Here is an 18,753-nt window from a genome sequence, read left to right as displayed (position 1 = left end):
AATTACTTGGGCAATGAAACCAATTGTTTTCCATGCCAATAGGGCCATTTGAATTGAACTGAATTAGATAGATCGAGAGATAGATACCTGAATCCAAAGGGAAACTCCAGGTATCCAGTAGAAGTTTACAGACACAGACTTCCACACAGAAGTAAAAACATTACCAAATTAACAATTATACTTAAATCTGGAATCAAAAATGTATGAATTAAAACTTTAATAGAAATTAAAAATAGAAAACTTAAAAACCTTTGCAGAAGAAAGCACATTAATGTAAAAATAATATTGAGCCAGTTCAAGCTCTGGTCGGTATTTTTCCAGAATATATCAGTTATGCTCGTTTCAAACTGGTTTAAAATGGAGGGAAGTGTCAGAAGCAGAAGAAGGAAGATAGCCTTTAAAGCAGCATGCAGCTACAACTGCAGCACTAATAATGTTAGAGGATCTGAGCGATGAAAGCGAACCCTGGTTACCCTCTCTCTATTAACTAGTGTACTTGCTCTTTCTTGTACATCTTTTAACAACAGTGGTCATAGACTCTCCCACTGTCCTCTGTCTCTCTCTGACAGATAAGACCCAGACAAATGAATTTCCCTTCAGGGATAAATGAAGTTACTGTATTGTATTGTATTGTCCTTCTATGCTTGTATTGCCAGGCTTTTGCTAAAGCAGAGAAGAATAAGATGAAGATAATTTGACACATTCTTTATTTCAAAGTTTCTTAATTTTTGCAATGATATCTTTGCCAGGACTTATGTTTTAGCCAGGAGAGAAAACTTAAATGTTGTGACAGAAGAGGGAACTTGTAGATGGGAGGGGAAAAATCTTTAAGAACTTACCTAAAGTGATGACTCCATGCGCTCGGACTCTGGTGGGCAAAGAGTTTGCTCTGAACTGAGACAGAGGCTGTGAGGCTGGCACCTCCTCTTGTAGCTCTTGTAGAGAAAAGAAATGGCCATTAATACGTATATTTTTGTAAAAAAAAAAAAACAACAACAAATTTCTCAAGAAGCCCATTTGATAATGTAAATTACAGCTCCTATTTTTGAACCTTTCCACATTAGGCACTGATTGTTTAGTGCTGTACAACACTAGGCTGTGTGGGCAAAGGCGTCCATACTGCTGTGATTACTCAGTGATGATCTAGATGTCAACAATGACCTTCTTCCAACTTTCACGTCACCCATGCAGCTCAGATGAAATGAGCCTGTGCTGCATGGACACAATGGTAATAACTCTACTCTCTGACACGTATCAAGTATTTACTAGTGCCATTCAAGTCTCTTTATACCATACACAAGTACAGACAAACCATGCTTCTTAAAGTAGACTCAGACTAAAACCCCAAAGTGAACTGTGTTGTTCTGTCATCCAACTAAACAAGCCAAGGTCGTAATCTTTAACACAATCAAAATACTCCTGGATGTTAAGCCAGAAAATACAGCCATCCCATTACAAGAGCAGAAAAATGAAGGACAAAAACTTTAATGCCTCATAGTTGTCGAGAGATCTATGATAACTGATTTAATGTCCCTCCATGGTCCTTTGAGATTTGCTTTTTACCCCATAAGATTAGCAAACAGTACTGCATTTATCTCACACAAAGTAAAAACATGAGTATCAAGATAATCTGTGCTAAATGTGAACATTCTTTAAATGAAATTACTATTGGACGATATATCCCTAGCATATTCTGTGACTTCTCAAAAGGGAAATTCATGCTGCTATCAGGTTGGTATTCAGGCCCGTGTTTACATTTCACCTTCATTTTGAATTTCACAGAGGAGTAAAGGAGGAGATAAAGTCATCCTCCCTCTCTCCCATCTTCTCGTAGCAACACAGACATTAAATAAGCCAGAAGAGAATCAGCTCATTCCTTTAAAAATGGCTTCTAAAAAACAAAACTGACAAGCCACCAGCAAGTAGGAACTTACAAAACAGAGCATTTTTTATTCATAACGACCCTCCTTCCTACCTGCCACTCTCTCTGACTGCGTTGTGAGGACTGATTCAACAACCAGCACCGTCCTTTTTCCAACCTTGGAGGGACAGTGGAGTGATGCCACCCCCAGAGTGTGGAGGTGTTTTATCTGAAAGAGAGATTGTTTTCAGTCCTAAAAAAAAGCATGGCTTTACAATGGCTGGGAAGGTGTGGCACTACACGTCTGTGGTTTTGATAAATTAAAGGGTAATGTAATTTAACTAACAAAAAGTTAGTTAAACTGGTGTTAAAACCGTAGCAAAATATCTGCAACATTATATGTGTGAGAAAAGCTTTGGGAGTCTTATTTGCAATACAAAAATACAGAATATGTGGCTTTACATAGTATGTCCCCTTTAACCTTAAAGGGGCTATATGTAACTTTTCTGCTTTCTCACTTCCCATTTTTGAGTATATAATGGTGCGCACTTTATCCCAGTGTGAAGAACAAGGCTCCTTATTTCTTTTTTCTTATTTCTCCTATATTTCTTGCCTCCATAAGCCTGTTGAGTCATTTATCTGTAAAGAACTTGGCCGAATTTTCTGCGAAATCTCAACGGATGTGACGTTGGGTGCTATGTAGTACACGCACCTCCTGCTCTGTTTATACCTGGCTATGGTGTGTAGAATGGAAAGAAACTGCTTCGGCAAGTAAACAAGCTCAACCCAGACATCCACACAAACTCAGCGTAAACATAAAAAAACCAAGACAGTTTTTAATCTACTGAAGCCCATCAAGCTAAACGAGAGCTTGACCGAAGCAGGGGGAAATCGAGGGTAAATATCGGTGGAGCATTTGAGAAACGGAGGGAGCTTCGCTCTGTGCTTGGGATAAACACAGATCCAGAGAATGCCGTCTTTCTGTAGACAAGGTAGGGCAATGGACAATGTAGTGTTTCATGCTCTATAAAACATATGCTAAATTACATTAGCTTGCTTATGAAGATGCTGTCCAAACAACACTAATGTCACGTTGCTCATTTAGTGTTTTATTTAGTTACTTCACTTACCTCCTCTGTATACATGGTGCCAGTAAATCACCTTGGTCTGCGTGCATCAGCTGATAAACCAGAGGCTCATTCATGGACATGCAACACAATAATGTTTTAGTTTGGCTAATGGCCGGCGGGGTCGCTACACAAGTGTTTTTCTAAAAGTTACATAAAGCCCCTTTAAGTTCTGTTAACTATGATACAAATGAACACATCAACTGTCTGCTTGCAGTTCTTAAAGGAGACTTTTGATGGGACTGAAGCTGATTTCTGTTGTTGTATGTTGGTTCTCACCATGAGATCTTCATTGAGGTTCTGGCTTCCGTGTTCACTCAGGATGATGCCGGCAAGATACGATTCACAAACTGACACCAGCTCTCCACAGTGCTGATTCAAAAAAGCCTAAAAAATACAGAAGGAAATTAAATGTAATGGGGAAGAAAATCCACAAAAGGGCTGGGGTTAAGTCATGTCAGCATAGAGGACACAAATCAATCGTAAGGATGACATTAGAAACCACCATGTACAGTCATGGACGAAAGTATTGGCACCCCTGGAATTTTTCCAGAAAATACATCATTTCTCCCAGAAATATTTGCAATTACAAATGTTTTTGGTATACACATGTTTATTTCCTTCATGTGCATTGAAGCAACACAAAAAAAATCAGAAGAAAAAAGCCAAAATTGACATAATTTTACACAAAACTTAAAAAATGGGCCAGACAAAATTGTTGGCACCCTTTTAAAACTGTGGGTAAATCATTTTATTTCCAGCATGTGATGCTCATTTCAACTCACCTGTGGCAGTAACAGGTGCTGCAATATAAAAATCACACCTGAAGCCAGTTAGGATGTGTAAAAGTTGACTCAACCTTTGTGTTGTGTGTCTGTGTGTGTCACACCAAGCATGGAGAAGGTAAAGAGGAGCCCAGAATTGTCTGAGGACTTAAGAAGTGAAATTGTGGAAAAATATGAACAATCTCAAGGTTAAAGACCATCTCCAGAGATCCTGAGATTCCTTTGTCCACTGTGTGTAATATAATCAAGAAGTTTATAACCATGGAGCTGTGGCTAATCTCCCTGGACGTGGACGGAAGAGAAAAACTGACAAAAGAATGCAACGCAGGATAGTTGGAATGGAGGATAAACATCCTTAGTCAACTTCCACACAGATTTAGGCTGTCCTGCAGACTCAGGGTGCAAAAGTGTCAGCTGGGACCATACGTGGTCATCTGAATGAGATGAAGCGCTATGGCAGGAGACCCAGGAGAACCCCACTGCTGACAAAGAGACTTAAAATAGCCAGACTGGAGTTTGCAAAAATGTACCTGAGTAAGCCTCAATCCTTCTGGGAGAACATTTAGTGGACAGATGAGACTAAGGTAGAGCTTTTTGGAAAAGCACGTCATTCTACTGTTCACAGAAAACAGAATGAGGCCTACAAAGAAAAGAACACAGTACCTACAGTCAAACATGGAGGAGCTTCAAGGATGTTTGGGGTTGTTTTGCTGCCTCTGGCACTGGGTGCCTTGACTGTGTGCAAGGAATCATGAAATCTGGAGACGATCAAAAAATTTTGGGCCACAATGTAGGGCCTAGTGTCAGAAAGCTGGGTCTGGGTCAGAGGTCATGAGTGTTCCAGCAGGACAATGACCCCAAACATACCTCAAAAAGCACAAAGAAATGGTTGGAGACAAAGCTGGAGAGTTCTGAAGTGGCCAGCAATGAGTCAAGATCTAAATCCCATTGAACACCTATGGAGAGATCTCAGAACTGCTGTTGAAGAAGCACCCTTCAAATCTGAGAGACCTGGAGCAGTTTGGAGAAGAAGAGTGGTCCAAAATTCCAGCTGAGAGGAGTAAGAAGCTTGTTGATGGTTATAGGAAGTGATTGGTTTCAGTTATTTTTTCCCCAAAGGTGTGCAACCAAATATTAAGTTGAGGGTGCCAACAATTTTGTCCGGCCCATTTTTTAAGTTTTGTGTAAAATTATGTCAATTTTGTCTTTTTTCTTCTGATTTTTTGTGTTGCTCCAATGCACATATAGGAAATACACATGTGTATACCAAAAACATTTGTAATTGCAACAACTTCTGGGAGAAATGGTGTATTTACTGGAAAAATTCCAGGGGTGCCAATACTTTCGTCCATGACTGTATGGTAAATGGACTTGAGCTTGTATAGCACACTCAAAGCGCTTTTACACCACAGGCCACACCTACCCACACACTGATGGCAGAATCTGCTATGGAGACTTGGCCATCAGTTTTAGCTAATCTCATTCGTATGCATCAATTCCACGACCAAGCAGCAGGAGCAAACTGGGGTAAAGTGTCTCGCCCAAGGACACACCAACATGTGACTGCAGGGGATTGAACCCACAACCTTCTGATTGCAAGGCGACCAATATGAATAAATGAATAATTACATTTCTTAGGTATTATAGACACAAACTGTCATTAAGATCCCCAACACCTGACTACTTCACGCTCACCAACCACTTCATGCTCATTAAAACAAATATCTAATCAGCCAATCACGTGGCTGTAACTGATGCTTTTAGGAAAGTAAACATGGTTAACTGTTTGTGTTTGACTTTTGGTGAGCCAGTGTGAATCGGAGCTTCAGTTTTCATATGATTGAAGCGAAGTGATCTGTCTCAGAGTATGTCTCAAAAATAAGCACACAGTGAGCAAAGCTGCAGTCATGCTCTCTGTGGTGTCCTTTGTTCTAATCTAAGGCTGCTATTAGTGAACAAAACCACATTTCTGTCACTTTACCACACGATGACGTATGACCAAGAGGTGACCATGCTCAGGCCTGCTTGGGCTCGGAGGAATGTGAGTCCAGTGAGTCCCCCATGAGACTGAGGAGGGGAAACACAGTGTGGAGCAACTGAGCCCAGTGTGAGTCCAATGTGTGAGAGATGCTCTTCTGCATACCCTGGCTGTAACGAGTTATTATTGTCATTCTATCTAGACAAATCAATCTAATCATTCTTTTCTGACCTCTGCCATCATAATGGCAGTTTGGCCCAGAGAAATACCACTCTCTGGATATTTCCTCTGTTTTTCTGTAACCCCCAAGATGATGGTGCAGGAAAATCCCTGTAGATCATCAGTTAGTGGAAAACTAAGACCAGCCTGTCTGCCACCAACAAACACAATATGCTTGAAGTCTTTAAATCTTCTTTCCTCTTTATTCTGATGCTCGGTTTGAACTTGAGCACATTGTCTTGACCATGTCTGCATACCTAATGGAGCTTTTCCACCACGGCTTTTATCTGTGCCGAGCCAAACCAAGTCATGCTGATTTGCATTTCTATCACCAGTTTGGCTGCACCGAGCTGCACTCAAATGGTCCTAGGCCAGCCTCACCTTCAAGTGTGCAATGCTGATGTCCGTTTTTCTGGAAGGATTTACCCCATCTGCTAGATAACCTCTCCATGATCAATTTTCACCCCAAAGGGAGAAACATTTATCCCTGCCTCTGCTCCAGCTGTCTATAACTCTGTTACAGCAGTGTCAGCGTTCACTGTATGACTTAATTATTTATGACCCAAAAACAAAACTTGAGATTTTTGTGCTCATATATGGTCTGATAGTTGCACACAGCTTCTCACACTTATGAGTGAGATCAGGAAGGACCAGGCGCAGATCCAGGAATACACCTTCATCTGCACCTACTACTGAAAAAAGTTTGACCCTTCTCCCTTTTGATAGACAAATGAATTCTAGACAAACATTTCGCCCATGACGGAGTCTGTCTTGAAGCATGCAGTTCTCACCACCCAGTCCAAAAATATGATTGTGTTTCTGCCCTTTAGAGACCCACAAATCAACATAAAGAGACTGTTCTTTAACTTAAATGCAGGAAAATCCTCTTCTTTTGATGATAAGAGTGAATTAACTGATAGTGGATAGAGAGAGAGAGAGAGATGGGGAGAGAGAATGTGATAAGAGCAGATTGCAGCGCTGTCAGTCTACAGTTTGACTTTTGCTTTAAAACGATGTAAAGTCATTCAGACCAGACAGTGTAGAGAGATCGAAGAGGGCTCAGAACACCGCGTCATCAGCTCCAGTTACAAAAAGATGTGGAGGAAAACTTTAAGTTCTACTACACTGGACACGGAAGTTACATCATGGAAAAGAAAAGATGCTCAACCTGGGTCTGTTTGACATCTTCACTGCATCCAAACTGATAAAGAGTCTCTACAGCTGCACTGATCACCTCCAGAGACAAAGTGAAGGTCTTTAACAAAGACATCAGATCACCTGGGGAGATGGAGACAGACAGAGACATACAGAATTATGAACCTGAGAAAAAATACAGTTATTTACTTCACTAGTTGTGGTAGCTTGTTTATGTTTGTGTGTTTGCAGTTTCATGGACAGAACACACAACTGATGATAAAGAGGCAGTACAGGATTAGGACAAAGGTTGGCAGTTAAAGTCTGATATATCGTCACTTACTAATTATCCTGTCTTTGGTGTCCTCATTCAAATGTGCAGCGATGTCTCCCATCACAGACAGGATGTGACAGCATGTCGTCACCGGTACGTCTCGTGAACTGAGAGCAAAAATTAAATAAACACACTGACAAAACGTCTCAACAGCTCTCACTATGGCACATGGGCTTGATGGAAATGCTGTGTATAAATGTGTTCCTCTCACCTGACCATGCTGTCCCAGGCATCCAGGATCTTTTCAAAGGGAAGTTTGGAGGATGAAGAAACAACCTTAGAGAGCAGCAGCCAGGCCCCGGCGGCGTGATCAGCCTCCGTGTGAGAGATCAAGTTAGCAATGAATTTTGGAGTGAACTTGTTCTGTTTGGACCAGATGGTGAAGGCCCTGCTGAAATATCGGCTGGAGAAATGAGATGCAGGTATTACTGGTGATGAACTGTTCATAACATGTCTATCTTGGTATGTAAATTCCAAAAACATGTTAATATAAAGTATAAATGACCCCTCAGAAACAGCAGGGGTGAGATCAGCATGTTAAGGAATCAAACTTTTTAAAAGTCAGTAAAGTAGATTAAAAGAAAACCATTTATTTATTTTACCTGAGGTTCTGGCATTCGTGGCACAGCAGGTCTAACAGAGCCCAGGTCAGCTTCTGATTGGTGTCCATGTAACAGCTGGCAGAGAAAGGTTTCACCTGGTTGAGCAGCACCTGATCCAGAGCCTCAAGGGCCTTTTCCTGCACCGAGTTCTCCGAGTCCACCGCTGCAGGCACCACACCCTGCAGCCACGCCTTCTGCACCACACTGCACCCAGGTTTAGCCTGCAGTCACAAGAAACAAAACCATTTTAAAAAGTGCATTTGGTGCTTGATTGGTTTTTCCTTCCTTTAAATTTTTATTGATTAATTTAGGCACACAATACTATGCAAAGCTATGACTTTATGCAGTAGGAGGGGAAAATGTACTTGCCTTCTTTACTCTGAGGTTGATAATTATGGATAATAAATCAACATATTAGTTAGGATGAGAAATACTGGAAAAATGTGAAATCATCATGTTTTTTTCTGTGATATATATTTGGACATGAAAAAATATAGAAAGTTATATAGAAAATCCCAAATTAATGTAGTGACTCTCTATAGGCTTAAATTTAGACGGTGGTCGATCAAACTGTAAAAGTATTAATGTAGTTCAGTTGAAATGGACTTGAGCCCTGTTGCAGAGTTAGTTCGGTTCAACTGTGCTGGTGTAAAAGGTGTCAGCTGAACTCTGTGGTGGACCACACAACCATACTGAGACGGTTTGAAAAGGTGGCACTCAGTCTAATTTTATGTGGACTCCATTGTGGGTGGTGTGGGGTGAGAACATGTACAGATCTTGGCCAGACCCAAGTGCCTGAAGAATTTATTTATTTATTTATTTATTTATTTTTTATCCAAGCGGCTACCATAGCCAGTAGAACATGTACTGAAAACACACATACACCCTTCTTCTAAATGGCTTATAACTGCTTGCTTTTGAACCTCTCCTGCTTAACCTTTATCTTCACTGGTCTTTAGTGATCAATGTAATTTGAAAATGCTATCATGTTGATTTAGATCATTATGATATGTGACATAATCAGCATAAAGTTTGCTCCTCACACAATTGTATTAATCTATTCAAAATAAACTTGTGATTAAGTTATTGATTTCATATACTGTATATCCATCTCAGGTTTAAGAATCAAAGTTGCATACCTGTGTATTTCTTATATGTAAACATTAACTGCAAGAAATTCTCCCAAACAATTTTTGGCTGACCACTGAGGCCATCACTACACATGGTCTGTACCAGGGATGCTCGGTAATTATCACTACTGATAAATTATAGGCCAATATTGCATATATTTTACAGAATTGTATTATCCAGACAGCAACATTTTAACTGATAATATCCACCGATAAGGCATTTCTTTTCTTTCTTATGAGACAACACAATCTGAAACAGTAGATGGCGCTGCAGTGCATGACCCACTGTTAAGTACCAGAGAAGAAGAAGCAGCAGCCTATAACACGGTGGAGTTATTCAGTATTTATGGGGAGAATAACACCACAGGTTTTGTTAAAGTTGCCCTGCAAAGATCCTGAAGAGCGGAAAGACTTCCTTGAGTTTTAACACAACAGATCTTACAAGTCACTAAAGAGTCTTCATCCTAACGATGTCAAAACGAAGCAGCAGCAGCCGCTAGCCTTAGCCACGGGCGTTTGGACCAAAGACTAATACCAGACAGAGTGCTGATTCAGCAGGAGTTAGAAACTGCAGAAAGTTCATCAGAGCCTAAAGGCAAGGCTAATAAAGACAAAATCAGTCTGACAGTCTCCTCGTCCACCACTACTTCCATATCCCTGCTCTGTTTGACGTGGTCTCATTCAGTCTGAATGACAAAGCAGATGGATGCACCCGTTTCCGTGTTTTCACTGTTGAATCCATCTTGCAAAGCTCCGGTCTGAACCGTTTGGGCCCGGTTAGAAAGTGACGGGACCAATCAGTGATGAGGGGCAGTACTTTTAGTTGTGTACTGACATGTCTACAGTTGCCATGATTTGCGTTATGCAGCTCTCTATGGAGTTTACTTCTCGGTAGCGGCTATGTCACTTTAATTAACGATTTTTATCGATACGTTGTTGCAGCCCTACTGGCCTGTCAGGTTAGCCCTTTCCTACTGACAGAGCTTTATGTTTGACACTTTTGGGATCCTTCAATTCTCTCCCCTCAGACATTGGGGTCAGCACAATTACCCAAAAAATCACTCTGCAGAACACACAAGTCTGACATGTCTACAGGCATCCCAGAATACTGCAGCCAGCCATATACTAGCTTTGAAACTAGTCTTGCTATGGTTATGGTCCCTTTACAGATGCCCCTGTGTGAACACAAACAAAACTTGATGTAATTATGCAAAAATGGAATAAAATGGTCCATTTTTGAGACCAACTTAAGTGAGCAGGAGGTGTAAAAATGCCCTGAGTCTGTTCTGTTTCAATATTGTGGTAATGACATGATAAACTCATTTGAAATAATCCAGATTGGCTTTAGAAACAGCTATGTGCCACACTTGTGAATCTAAAAAATTTAAGCTCTTTAAAGCTGCACCAGGTTACTGATGGCTAGCTAGAATTTAACCTTTGAGCATGAAAATTATGTCAGAGGCTGTAAAACGTTTTGCTGCTATATTTCCCTCCTCACTGATCTGCCCTTTGACACTCACAGAGAGCAGATCTCCCAAGCACTGCAGCGCCTTCTTCTTCACAGATACTGCCGGGTCTCTGCAGCGTTCTGATAGCGTAGATAAGTTCTCCCAGCTGGCAGGGATTACACCGTGTTTCAGGAGACCAACGAGAGCCTGTGGGGTAACAGAGGAGCAAAGACATGAAAGGTCAACCACACATCAATGGTTTCCCATGAGCATGCAGCATATAAGGCCAGGACAAAACACATACAAAACTGAGTGACTGATAGCTCTGGCTAAAACTTAAACGTTAAAATTTCTGGAAATTCTAAGTTCAAAATACCTGCAGGGCAGATTTCCTCACATTGGTCTTTGAGTCTTTTACACGCCGAAGGAGAAGAGCCAGGTTTTCTTTGGCTGCTTAAAAAATAATTAAAATTCCTCACCAATATTTAATGGCAGAATTTGTGTATGTGCACATCTACATGCAAAATACAGTTCAGAAGTAAATCAATGCAACAGAAATTTCATTTATTGCAAAGATTGTCTCACCGTCACTGGTGGAGTTGTCGGTAGTGGTGATTTCCACGGTCCTGAACGGTAGACTGCGGTAGGTCTTCTGAGTCTGCTGTGAGCTGTGACTCTCTGAAACAAACAGTCATTTCTATTTGAAACAAACACCTGAAAACATAGCCTCTAAAGTCAACTGATAGTCAACTAAGTATCAACCTCACCTCACTTCGTTCTGACTGAACAAGATGATGTGGTGTGATTCATAGAACTTTTTAATAAGCACCTTCTGTTACACATTTTTAGTTTAGTACTTCAAATATTTCCAACAGTTTCCAAAGCGAAATAAATTCTCCATTTCTATAGATGTAATATAGTTTGTCCTAAAAGCCATGAAGCCAGACAAGAAGTTTTCATCGCTGCCACTGAAATGCTGGCTGTTAGGTTGAATTTGTTTTCTAAGGATTTCCTTCTCTTTAGACTAGTCGCTAAATGCAATTTAAATTGGCGGAAATGGAATCACAGTAACATGCCTACTCAGATAAGGCATGGGCAAATAGATACAGTTCATTCATTGGCTGTACTAATGTCTCTGCTACCTGTGCTAAATACATGCTGGGCCATCTTTTCTGGTGTGTCTGTGAAACGTTAACATGGTCACCAACCAAAGTTCTGTCTGCCTTGAACAACACATGGTACAATTATCACCATCTGGGAAAGAAAAATTAAATAGGGAAACCGTTTACCTTCTGTGATTTCACTTTCCAACACGGTCTGTGTTCCAGCTAAACAGAGACAGAAGACATGTTAGTTCAGTGGAGATATGTTTGTTTAAACAGTCTGTAATATGAGCAAAGTGGTCTAAAAAAGTTATGCTCTTACAAAAACCCTGAAAAAGTAACCACACATGGCAAAGTGTGCAACACGGCGTACAGCACAGTGGTTGTTTAATCCCTATTATCTTGTTTTTCTGATTGTGGGAAGCCAAGATCATGATTAAAACTGAAACTCCATTAACTGGCTTGCACTGCTGGTTGTGTGTTTTCTCACTGGCAGAGAAAAGGTTGTGGACGGCCCTGGTGACATTGAGCGAAGGCAGCTCCAAACACTGGGCCAGGCAGGCGAGAGCGTGGCCTTGGACAGTGGGTGACTCGTCCATTCGTCGATCGAAAAGCAGATTCTGGATTAGGAACTTTTGCGGTAGATAGTAAGCAAGCTCTGGATCCTGGCAATCCTCAGAGCTCCTTTCTGGCTGCTCCAGCAAAACCATCACCACATCCACAGAGAAAAGCCGGTGCACCATCTACAGAAACCAGAACAGACTTAGGCAGGCCACACACTACAGGATTTTGGGCCCCGCCTCCCTGTGTATCATAAATAAACATGTTTGATATTCAGGACTATGGGAACCTACGACCAATACAGTGTGAAAGCATAAGGATGTAGGGGTGGAATTAGTTTCTCATTATCAAGCCAATAACTTCTCATGTCCTGTTTAGTCCAGTACAGCGTTGTCTCCTGTGGCATGTGAATCAGGATGCTAATTTGTTGAATTTCTCCTTATAAAATTTTGACTTAGATATTTGTATTTAAACAGGTAGTTAAAAATCAACATTCAGAACATAATAGTTGAAAAAGAACTTTTAAGATCATGTTTGGATCCTACATTGAGGCAAGAGTCCTGTGATGATCAGTGTTACCTTTGACTGTTTGGAGAAGTTATAGAGCCACTTGACGAAGCAGGCGAAGTCATGACTCGCCATCTGAGACGTCAACATACCCACGGCCTGGGCGCCATGGCTTCGATACTCGCTCTTCTCCACCATCTAAACAGCAGCAGGACAAACATGTCACTTTTACCATTACATCTATGAATTGACTTATAAAAAAAGTATATTAGTGATCAATAAACCAACCATGCAATTATCAGTACATATCCATGAATGGTTCTGCCCTCATAACCTTTGGACAGAACAGCTGACACTGACTCTTACAGCTTTATACAAACCGTCAAGATCTGTGCTTTTATTAAAGGTGCATCGCTGCTGAGTGTTTGCAGAAAGGTTTACCTGATAGCAGATATGCTGCAGAAGGATTTGCAGGAAAGGCAGTGCCAGTTCTTTCAGCTCCTCCACAAGATGACTACAACCACAAGAGCACATGGATACTAAGTGAAATAAGATGTTACTCTTGGCTAGATGGACACAATTATGTCTGAATAATCAATCACTAAGTATTCTCCAGCATAAATCAGAAACAATAGGAGATGCAGCAAGTTTTACTACAGTGCCTCTGAAAGTATTCAGACCCCTTCACCATTTTAAATTTTGTTTTGTTTCAGCCTAATGCTACAACTGTTGACATTAATTTTATCTCTCATTAATCTACACTCAGTACCCCATGTTCATGACAAAGTGAAAACAGAAGTTTAGACATTTTAGCAAATTTCTATTAAAAAAAAAAAACACTTAAATATCACACTGACATAAGTATTCAGACCCTTCACGCAGTTGAAGCCCCTGCTGCAGTGATTACAGTGTCCAATTTATTTGACTATGATACAACAAGCTTTCCCTCAACCCTGACCAGTCTCCCAGGCCCTGCTGCTGAGAAACACCCCCACAGCATGATGCTGCCACCACCACACTTCACTGTAGGGATAGTACTGGGCCTGGTGCCTGTTCTCTTAGGAACCTTCAGAGCAGCAGATTTTTTTCTGAAACCGTCCCCAGATTTGTCCCTGAGCTTTGCAGGTCCTTTGACCTCATGGTTTTTGCTGATATCACTGTCAGTTGTGAGGCCTTGTATAGAGAGGTGTGAGCCTTTAGAATCATGTACAATCAGGTTAATTTAGCACAGGTGGACTCCAGTCAAGGTGTAAAAAACATCTCAGCAAAGATCAGACATGGAGGAGAATGGGCTACATTTACAGTGATGTTGGACAGGCTCTGAATACTGATGTCAATGTGATATTTCAGGTTTTTTTTATACATTTGCAAACATTTCTAAAGTTCTGTTTTCACTTGGTCATTCTGGGTACTGAGAGTAGACTGAGAGATAAAATAAATTAAACATCTGTAACATAAAATTGACAAAAGTGAAGGGGCTCTAAATATTTATTCTCTATCTACTTATGTTTACCAAACAAAACTGATGGCCTGGTTGCGGGTGGAGAGGACAGCCTGGCTGGGTATGAGGAGAGATGGCTTTCCTCTGTTGCCTTTATTCATCATCAAGATAACATAGAGGAGTCGGTGGAAAACCCTCCGGAGTGACTGGAATAACAGACATTGGTTATTTAGAAACATCGAGCTGTCGTTGACAGTTAGTGCTGATGTAATCAGGTCTTTGGAACCATTCAGTACAGTTAAATCCATAGTTAAGTTAAACTTCAGTTATAGCTCTGTTTGGCTATTTAACTATATTACTGTCCTTTTCCCAGTGTACACGCACAGGCAGAGATGCTATTTTTCAGTGGAAACATGTCCACCTAGGGGTGGGCGATATATCTAGTATACTCGATGTATCGCGGCTTTTGCCATGCAAGATGTATTAAATGACCATATTGTGAACATCGGAGTATAAATTATGTGGAAGTTTTGAGCCGTGCATTTCTCACTGGAATTTCACTTCTCCCATTGTCCCTGAATGCATCTCTCACAGCAGAGAGCTCACTCCCCCCGCCCATCCAGAAAACTCTCCTCCACACATGTGCAGTTTAGTATCAGTGCAGGAGAGAGGAGGTAAACACTACAGGTAAACAGAGCAGCGTGGCGAGTTAGCAGCTAGTTAGCAGCGTTCAGAGACGGACAACGAGAAACAGTGCTGGGTCTGTCATGTGGCAGTGGTTCAGCTTTAAAAAGGAAGAGGTTGAACTCACGCGTTAATCGTTAAAAGTATGCCACAAGATGACCTGGAGATAAAGGCGGCAGTAACACAACACGCCGCTAAAGACATGAGCCCAGTGTTGTTGAAAAGCCAAGATTTAAAAATTTCATAAAGACACTTAACCCAGAAAACGTGATCTGCCTGGGCACGAGCACTGTGCTAAAAACTCCCTGGCAGAGTCGAACATGTCAGAGAGAAGACGGCCCAGCAGCGGACAAACATGATCCACTTCTCCTCAACTACAGAGCCTTATCTCAGTCTAACAGTTCAAAACACCGACAACGAGGAGTTCAAATGTTCCTGCCTCCAAACGAGCTTTTACCCCCGTGATCATACAAGAGAGATTCTGAAACAAGCTCTAAAGACGCTCTCAGGTTATGAACATGTCAGAAACTGCTCTTGCTTTCATCAGCACAGATAACGGACTAATGTATTCACAGCTGTGAGCCTAAATGGAGGACTAGACTGCAGGGTTTTGGTCTGAAGGGTGGACTAGACTGCAGGGTGTTGGTCTGAATGGTGGACTAGACTGCAGGGTGTTGGTCTGAATAGTGGACTAGACTGCAGGGTTCTGGTCTGAATGGTGGACTAGACTGCAGGGTGTTGGTCTGAATGGTGGACTAGACTGCAGGGTTTTGGTCTGAATGGTGGACTAGACTGCAGGGTGTTGGTCTGAATGGTGGACTAGACTGCAGGGTGTTGGTCTGAATGGTGGACTAGACTGCAAGGTATTGGTCTGAATGGTGGACTAGACTGCAGGGTTTTGGTCTGAATGGTGGACTAGACTGCAGGGTTTTGGTCTGAATGGTGGACTAGACTGCAGGGTGTTGGTCTGAATGGTGGACTAGACTGCAGGGTTGTGGTCTGAATGGTGGACTAGACTGCAGGGTTGTGGTCTGAATGGTGGACTAGACTGCAGGGTTTTGGTCTGAATGGTGGACTAGACTGCAGGGTTTGGTCTGAATGGTGGACTAGACTGCAGGGTTGTGGTCTGAATGGTGGACTAGACTGCAGGGTGTTGGTCTGAATGGTGGACTAGACTGCAGGGTGTTGGTCTGAATGGTGGACTAGACTGCAGGGTGTTGGTCTGAATGGTGGACTAGACTGCAGGGTTTTGGTCTGAATGGTGGACTAGACTGCAGGGTTGTGGTCTGAATGGTGGACTAGACTGCAGGGTTGTGGTCTGAATGGTGGACTAGACTGCAGGGTTGTGGTCTGAATGGTGGACTAGACTGCAGGGTTGTGGTCTGAATGGTGGACTAGACTGCAGGGTTTTGGTCTGAATGGTGGACTAGACTGCAGGGTTTTGGTCTGAATGGTGGACTAGACTGCAGGGTTTTGGTCTGAATGGTGGACTAGACTGCAGGGTTTTGGTCTGAATGGTGGACTAGACTGCAGGGTTGTGGTCTGAATGGTGGACTAGACTGCAGGGTTGTGGTCTGAATGGTGGACTAGACTGCAGGGTTTTGGTCTGAATGGTGGACTAGACTGCAGGGTTTTGGTCTGAATGGTGGACTAGACTGCAGGGTGTTGGTCTGAATGGTGGACTAGACTGCAGGGTGTTGGTCTGAATGGTGGACTAGACTGCAGGGTTTTGGTCTGAATGGTGGACTAGACTGCAGGGTTGGTGAGTTCTGTAGGGTTTCTTCTCCCTTACTGAGGAAAATAATCATTTTATAATCATCAATAGTAAACAGAACACAGAAAAGATGTCAGGACTGTCCATCACTATAAAAGACCGACTAGTTCATGATTTATGAATGTTTGATTTATAAGTAAAGAATTGAATGAAGTCCTTTTCGAAATAAAACAGTGTGTTAAATTTGACTTTATATAGAATTTTGCCCTTTCTGCATGCAATTGTATTAAAAATCCAATAGAACAGTCCATTTTAATCACCAAACTAGTGTCATTTGGAGCTGAATTAAACATTATACAGACACTTCGAGGATATTTCAAAGTATCGTGATATATATATCGTGTACCAGGATATAACAAAAATATATCGGGCTATCAATTTTAGCCATATCGCCCAGCTCCACTAGTATGTCTGACAAGGTTACACCACTCTTATGACCATCGATTTCTGGGTCAAAGTCTGGCACAGCAACAGAGGAGCATTTCCAGAACACACTGTCCAGGTCAGTCAGATTGAGGTGTATAAATGCAAGAGAAAATCTATCCTCAGCCGCACTATCGACACCTGTTAGTCCTTCTTTGAGCATTTTGATTTAGTATAATTTCAGCTGGACCAACATGTTTACATACATTTAAAAGTTCTGTTTTAATCAGGCTAATACAATTAATAAACTATTCTAACAGCAAGTAAAAGTACCAAGTGTCGATCTGTAATCTAGACAGACAAATACTGTTGATTTTCAAAGCGTAAGCCACCTCTGAGGTCTCAGCTGCTTCAAAGGAAGAGGACAATCATGTCTCTAACAGCAGAAATACAGCAATGATGAAAACCTTTCTTTTCCTCTCTGTATTTTAATCAAGGAGTATATGATCAGAGGATCTTACTTCTTTCTGGTCTCCGTGTTTTGGGGAGCAGAGCAGCTGTAGGCCATAGAAAGCCATCTCAGGAACGCTCCTCAGTTTGGTGATATCTCTGCAGAAATAACATCAACTGTCAGCATTTTAAACCATGAATAAACGTTATTTGATTTAACAAAAAGAAGTAAGGAAACTCACTGTGCAGCAGCAAAGGCTGGCTCTCCAACAACCGGCTCAAAGGAGAGCAGTTTACTGAAGATCTGCACAGAGGAGAAGGATCTGGTTCAAACATTAAGACAGTGAGGAGTGGTGTGAAGTGAGCATATCGATTAGTTACCTGTGAGCAGTTACTGGCGCTCTGTGGTCGGTCTTTGAGAGGAAAAGTCTGCAGGAGTCTGAGGAGGCTTTGAACCAAGTTAACCACAGCATTTCTGATCTTCATCAAGTCCTGGCTAGAGAAGTGAAGCTCCTCTCCCTCCTCCTCTTCTTCTGCTTCGTCCACTTCCATCTGAGGGGAACAGTCATGCTAACAATCTCTTTTACATAGACAAGCACTAAACATTGATCCCCTGCCAGTGCGATGAGGACAACAGCCTCTGTATCTGGGTGTCTGCTCTACCAGCTCATCTCTGTTGGCAGGATAAGCCAAGACCATTTCTTTCACCTATTAAGAGAGAAAGTGTTTAAGTATAAAGAGAGAAAGGTTTATTTAAGGGCTGTCAAACAATTACAGATTTTTAAAAAAATGATTAATCTTGGAATTTTGTGTAGTTAATCAGAAAAAATCCCCCCATTTGTACCATATACTATTTCACTTTTAGACAGCTTTGTTTCAGGTTTGATTTTGTTGTCTTAAGCTGATGGTATTTGACTTCCTGTGTGAATACTGAGCAGCTTTTATTTTCAAAGGAAGTAAGGAACGTCAGGTGGATGAATGATAATCATATGATTTTTTTCAACCATGTTACTGTTTGTGAGTTAATCCACTCTAAAAATATGATTTTTAAACACCGTCCCCTGACCTGGAGGTCACATTTTAAGGTGTAAAATTGCTCCTATGACCTGTTGAATCCTGACTGATGAACTCTATTTAACTCTCTGCCTCAGTCACAGTTTGTGGCACAAACATGTTTCTATATGACTGAGATCTATTTATCATCAATATGTAGTCTTCTTTAATGCCTAGGGAGGCTACCAGAGGCAGCGCT

At 41.5% G+C, this 18,753-nt stretch overlaps 1 protein-coding gene across 2 annotated transcripts in view; it reads right to left on the bottom strand.

Moving 5' to 3' along the window:
• ncapd3 (non-SMC condensin II complex, subunit D3) overlaps positions 1 to 18,753 on the bottom strand; it is a 42,919-nt gene that overhangs the window by 16,177 nt on the left and 7,989 nt on the right. Inside the window, exons 5-22 of one of the 2 annotated variants that reach the window (XM_041790287.1) lie at positions 17,883 to 18,053; positions 17,744 to 17,805; positions 17,573 to 17,660; positions 14,303 to 14,436; positions 13,231 to 13,303; positions 12,862 to 12,987; positions 12,212 to 12,464; positions 11,908 to 11,946; positions 11,204 to 11,296; positions 10,995 to 11,071; positions 10,691 to 10,825; positions 8,041 to 8,261; positions 7,650 to 7,841; positions 7,448 to 7,545; positions 7,139 to 7,248; positions 3,268 to 3,375; positions 1,976 to 2,090; positions 840 to 935 (exon numbers count right to left, since the gene is read on the bottom strand). In XM_041790287.1, the coding sequence (XP_041646221.1) occupies positions 840 to 935; positions 1,976 to 2,090; positions 3,268 to 3,375; positions 7,139 to 7,248; positions 7,448 to 7,545; positions 7,650 to 7,841; positions 8,041 to 8,261; positions 10,691 to 10,825; positions 10,995 to 11,071; positions 11,204 to 11,296; positions 11,908 to 11,946; positions 12,212 to 12,464; positions 12,862 to 12,987; positions 13,231 to 13,303; positions 14,303 to 14,436; positions 17,573 to 17,660; positions 17,744 to 17,805; positions 17,883 to 18,053 (2,191 nt within the window). The remainder of the gene's footprint in view (positions 1 to 839; positions 936 to 1,975; positions 2,091 to 3,267; positions 3,376 to 7,138; positions 7,249 to 7,447; positions 7,546 to 7,649; positions 7,842 to 8,040; positions 8,262 to 10,690; positions 10,826 to 10,994; positions 11,072 to 11,203; positions 11,297 to 11,907; positions 11,947 to 12,211; positions 12,465 to 12,861; positions 12,988 to 13,230; positions 13,304 to 14,302; positions 14,437 to 17,572; positions 17,661 to 17,743; positions 17,806 to 17,882; positions 18,054 to 18,753) is intronic. The other variant, XM_041790288.1, reaches the window with a different exon arrangement.

Source organism: Cheilinus undulatus, linkage group 6, assembly GCF_018320785.1.
Source record: "Cheilinus undulatus linkage group 6, ASM1832078v1, whole genome shotgun sequence".
Taxonomy (NCBI): Eukaryota; Metazoa; Chordata; class Actinopteri; order Labriformes; family Labridae; genus Cheilinus; species Cheilinus undulatus.
The sequence above is the reverse complement of the archived record's forward strand: the minus strand, read 5'-3'. Positions and strand labels throughout refer to the sequence as shown.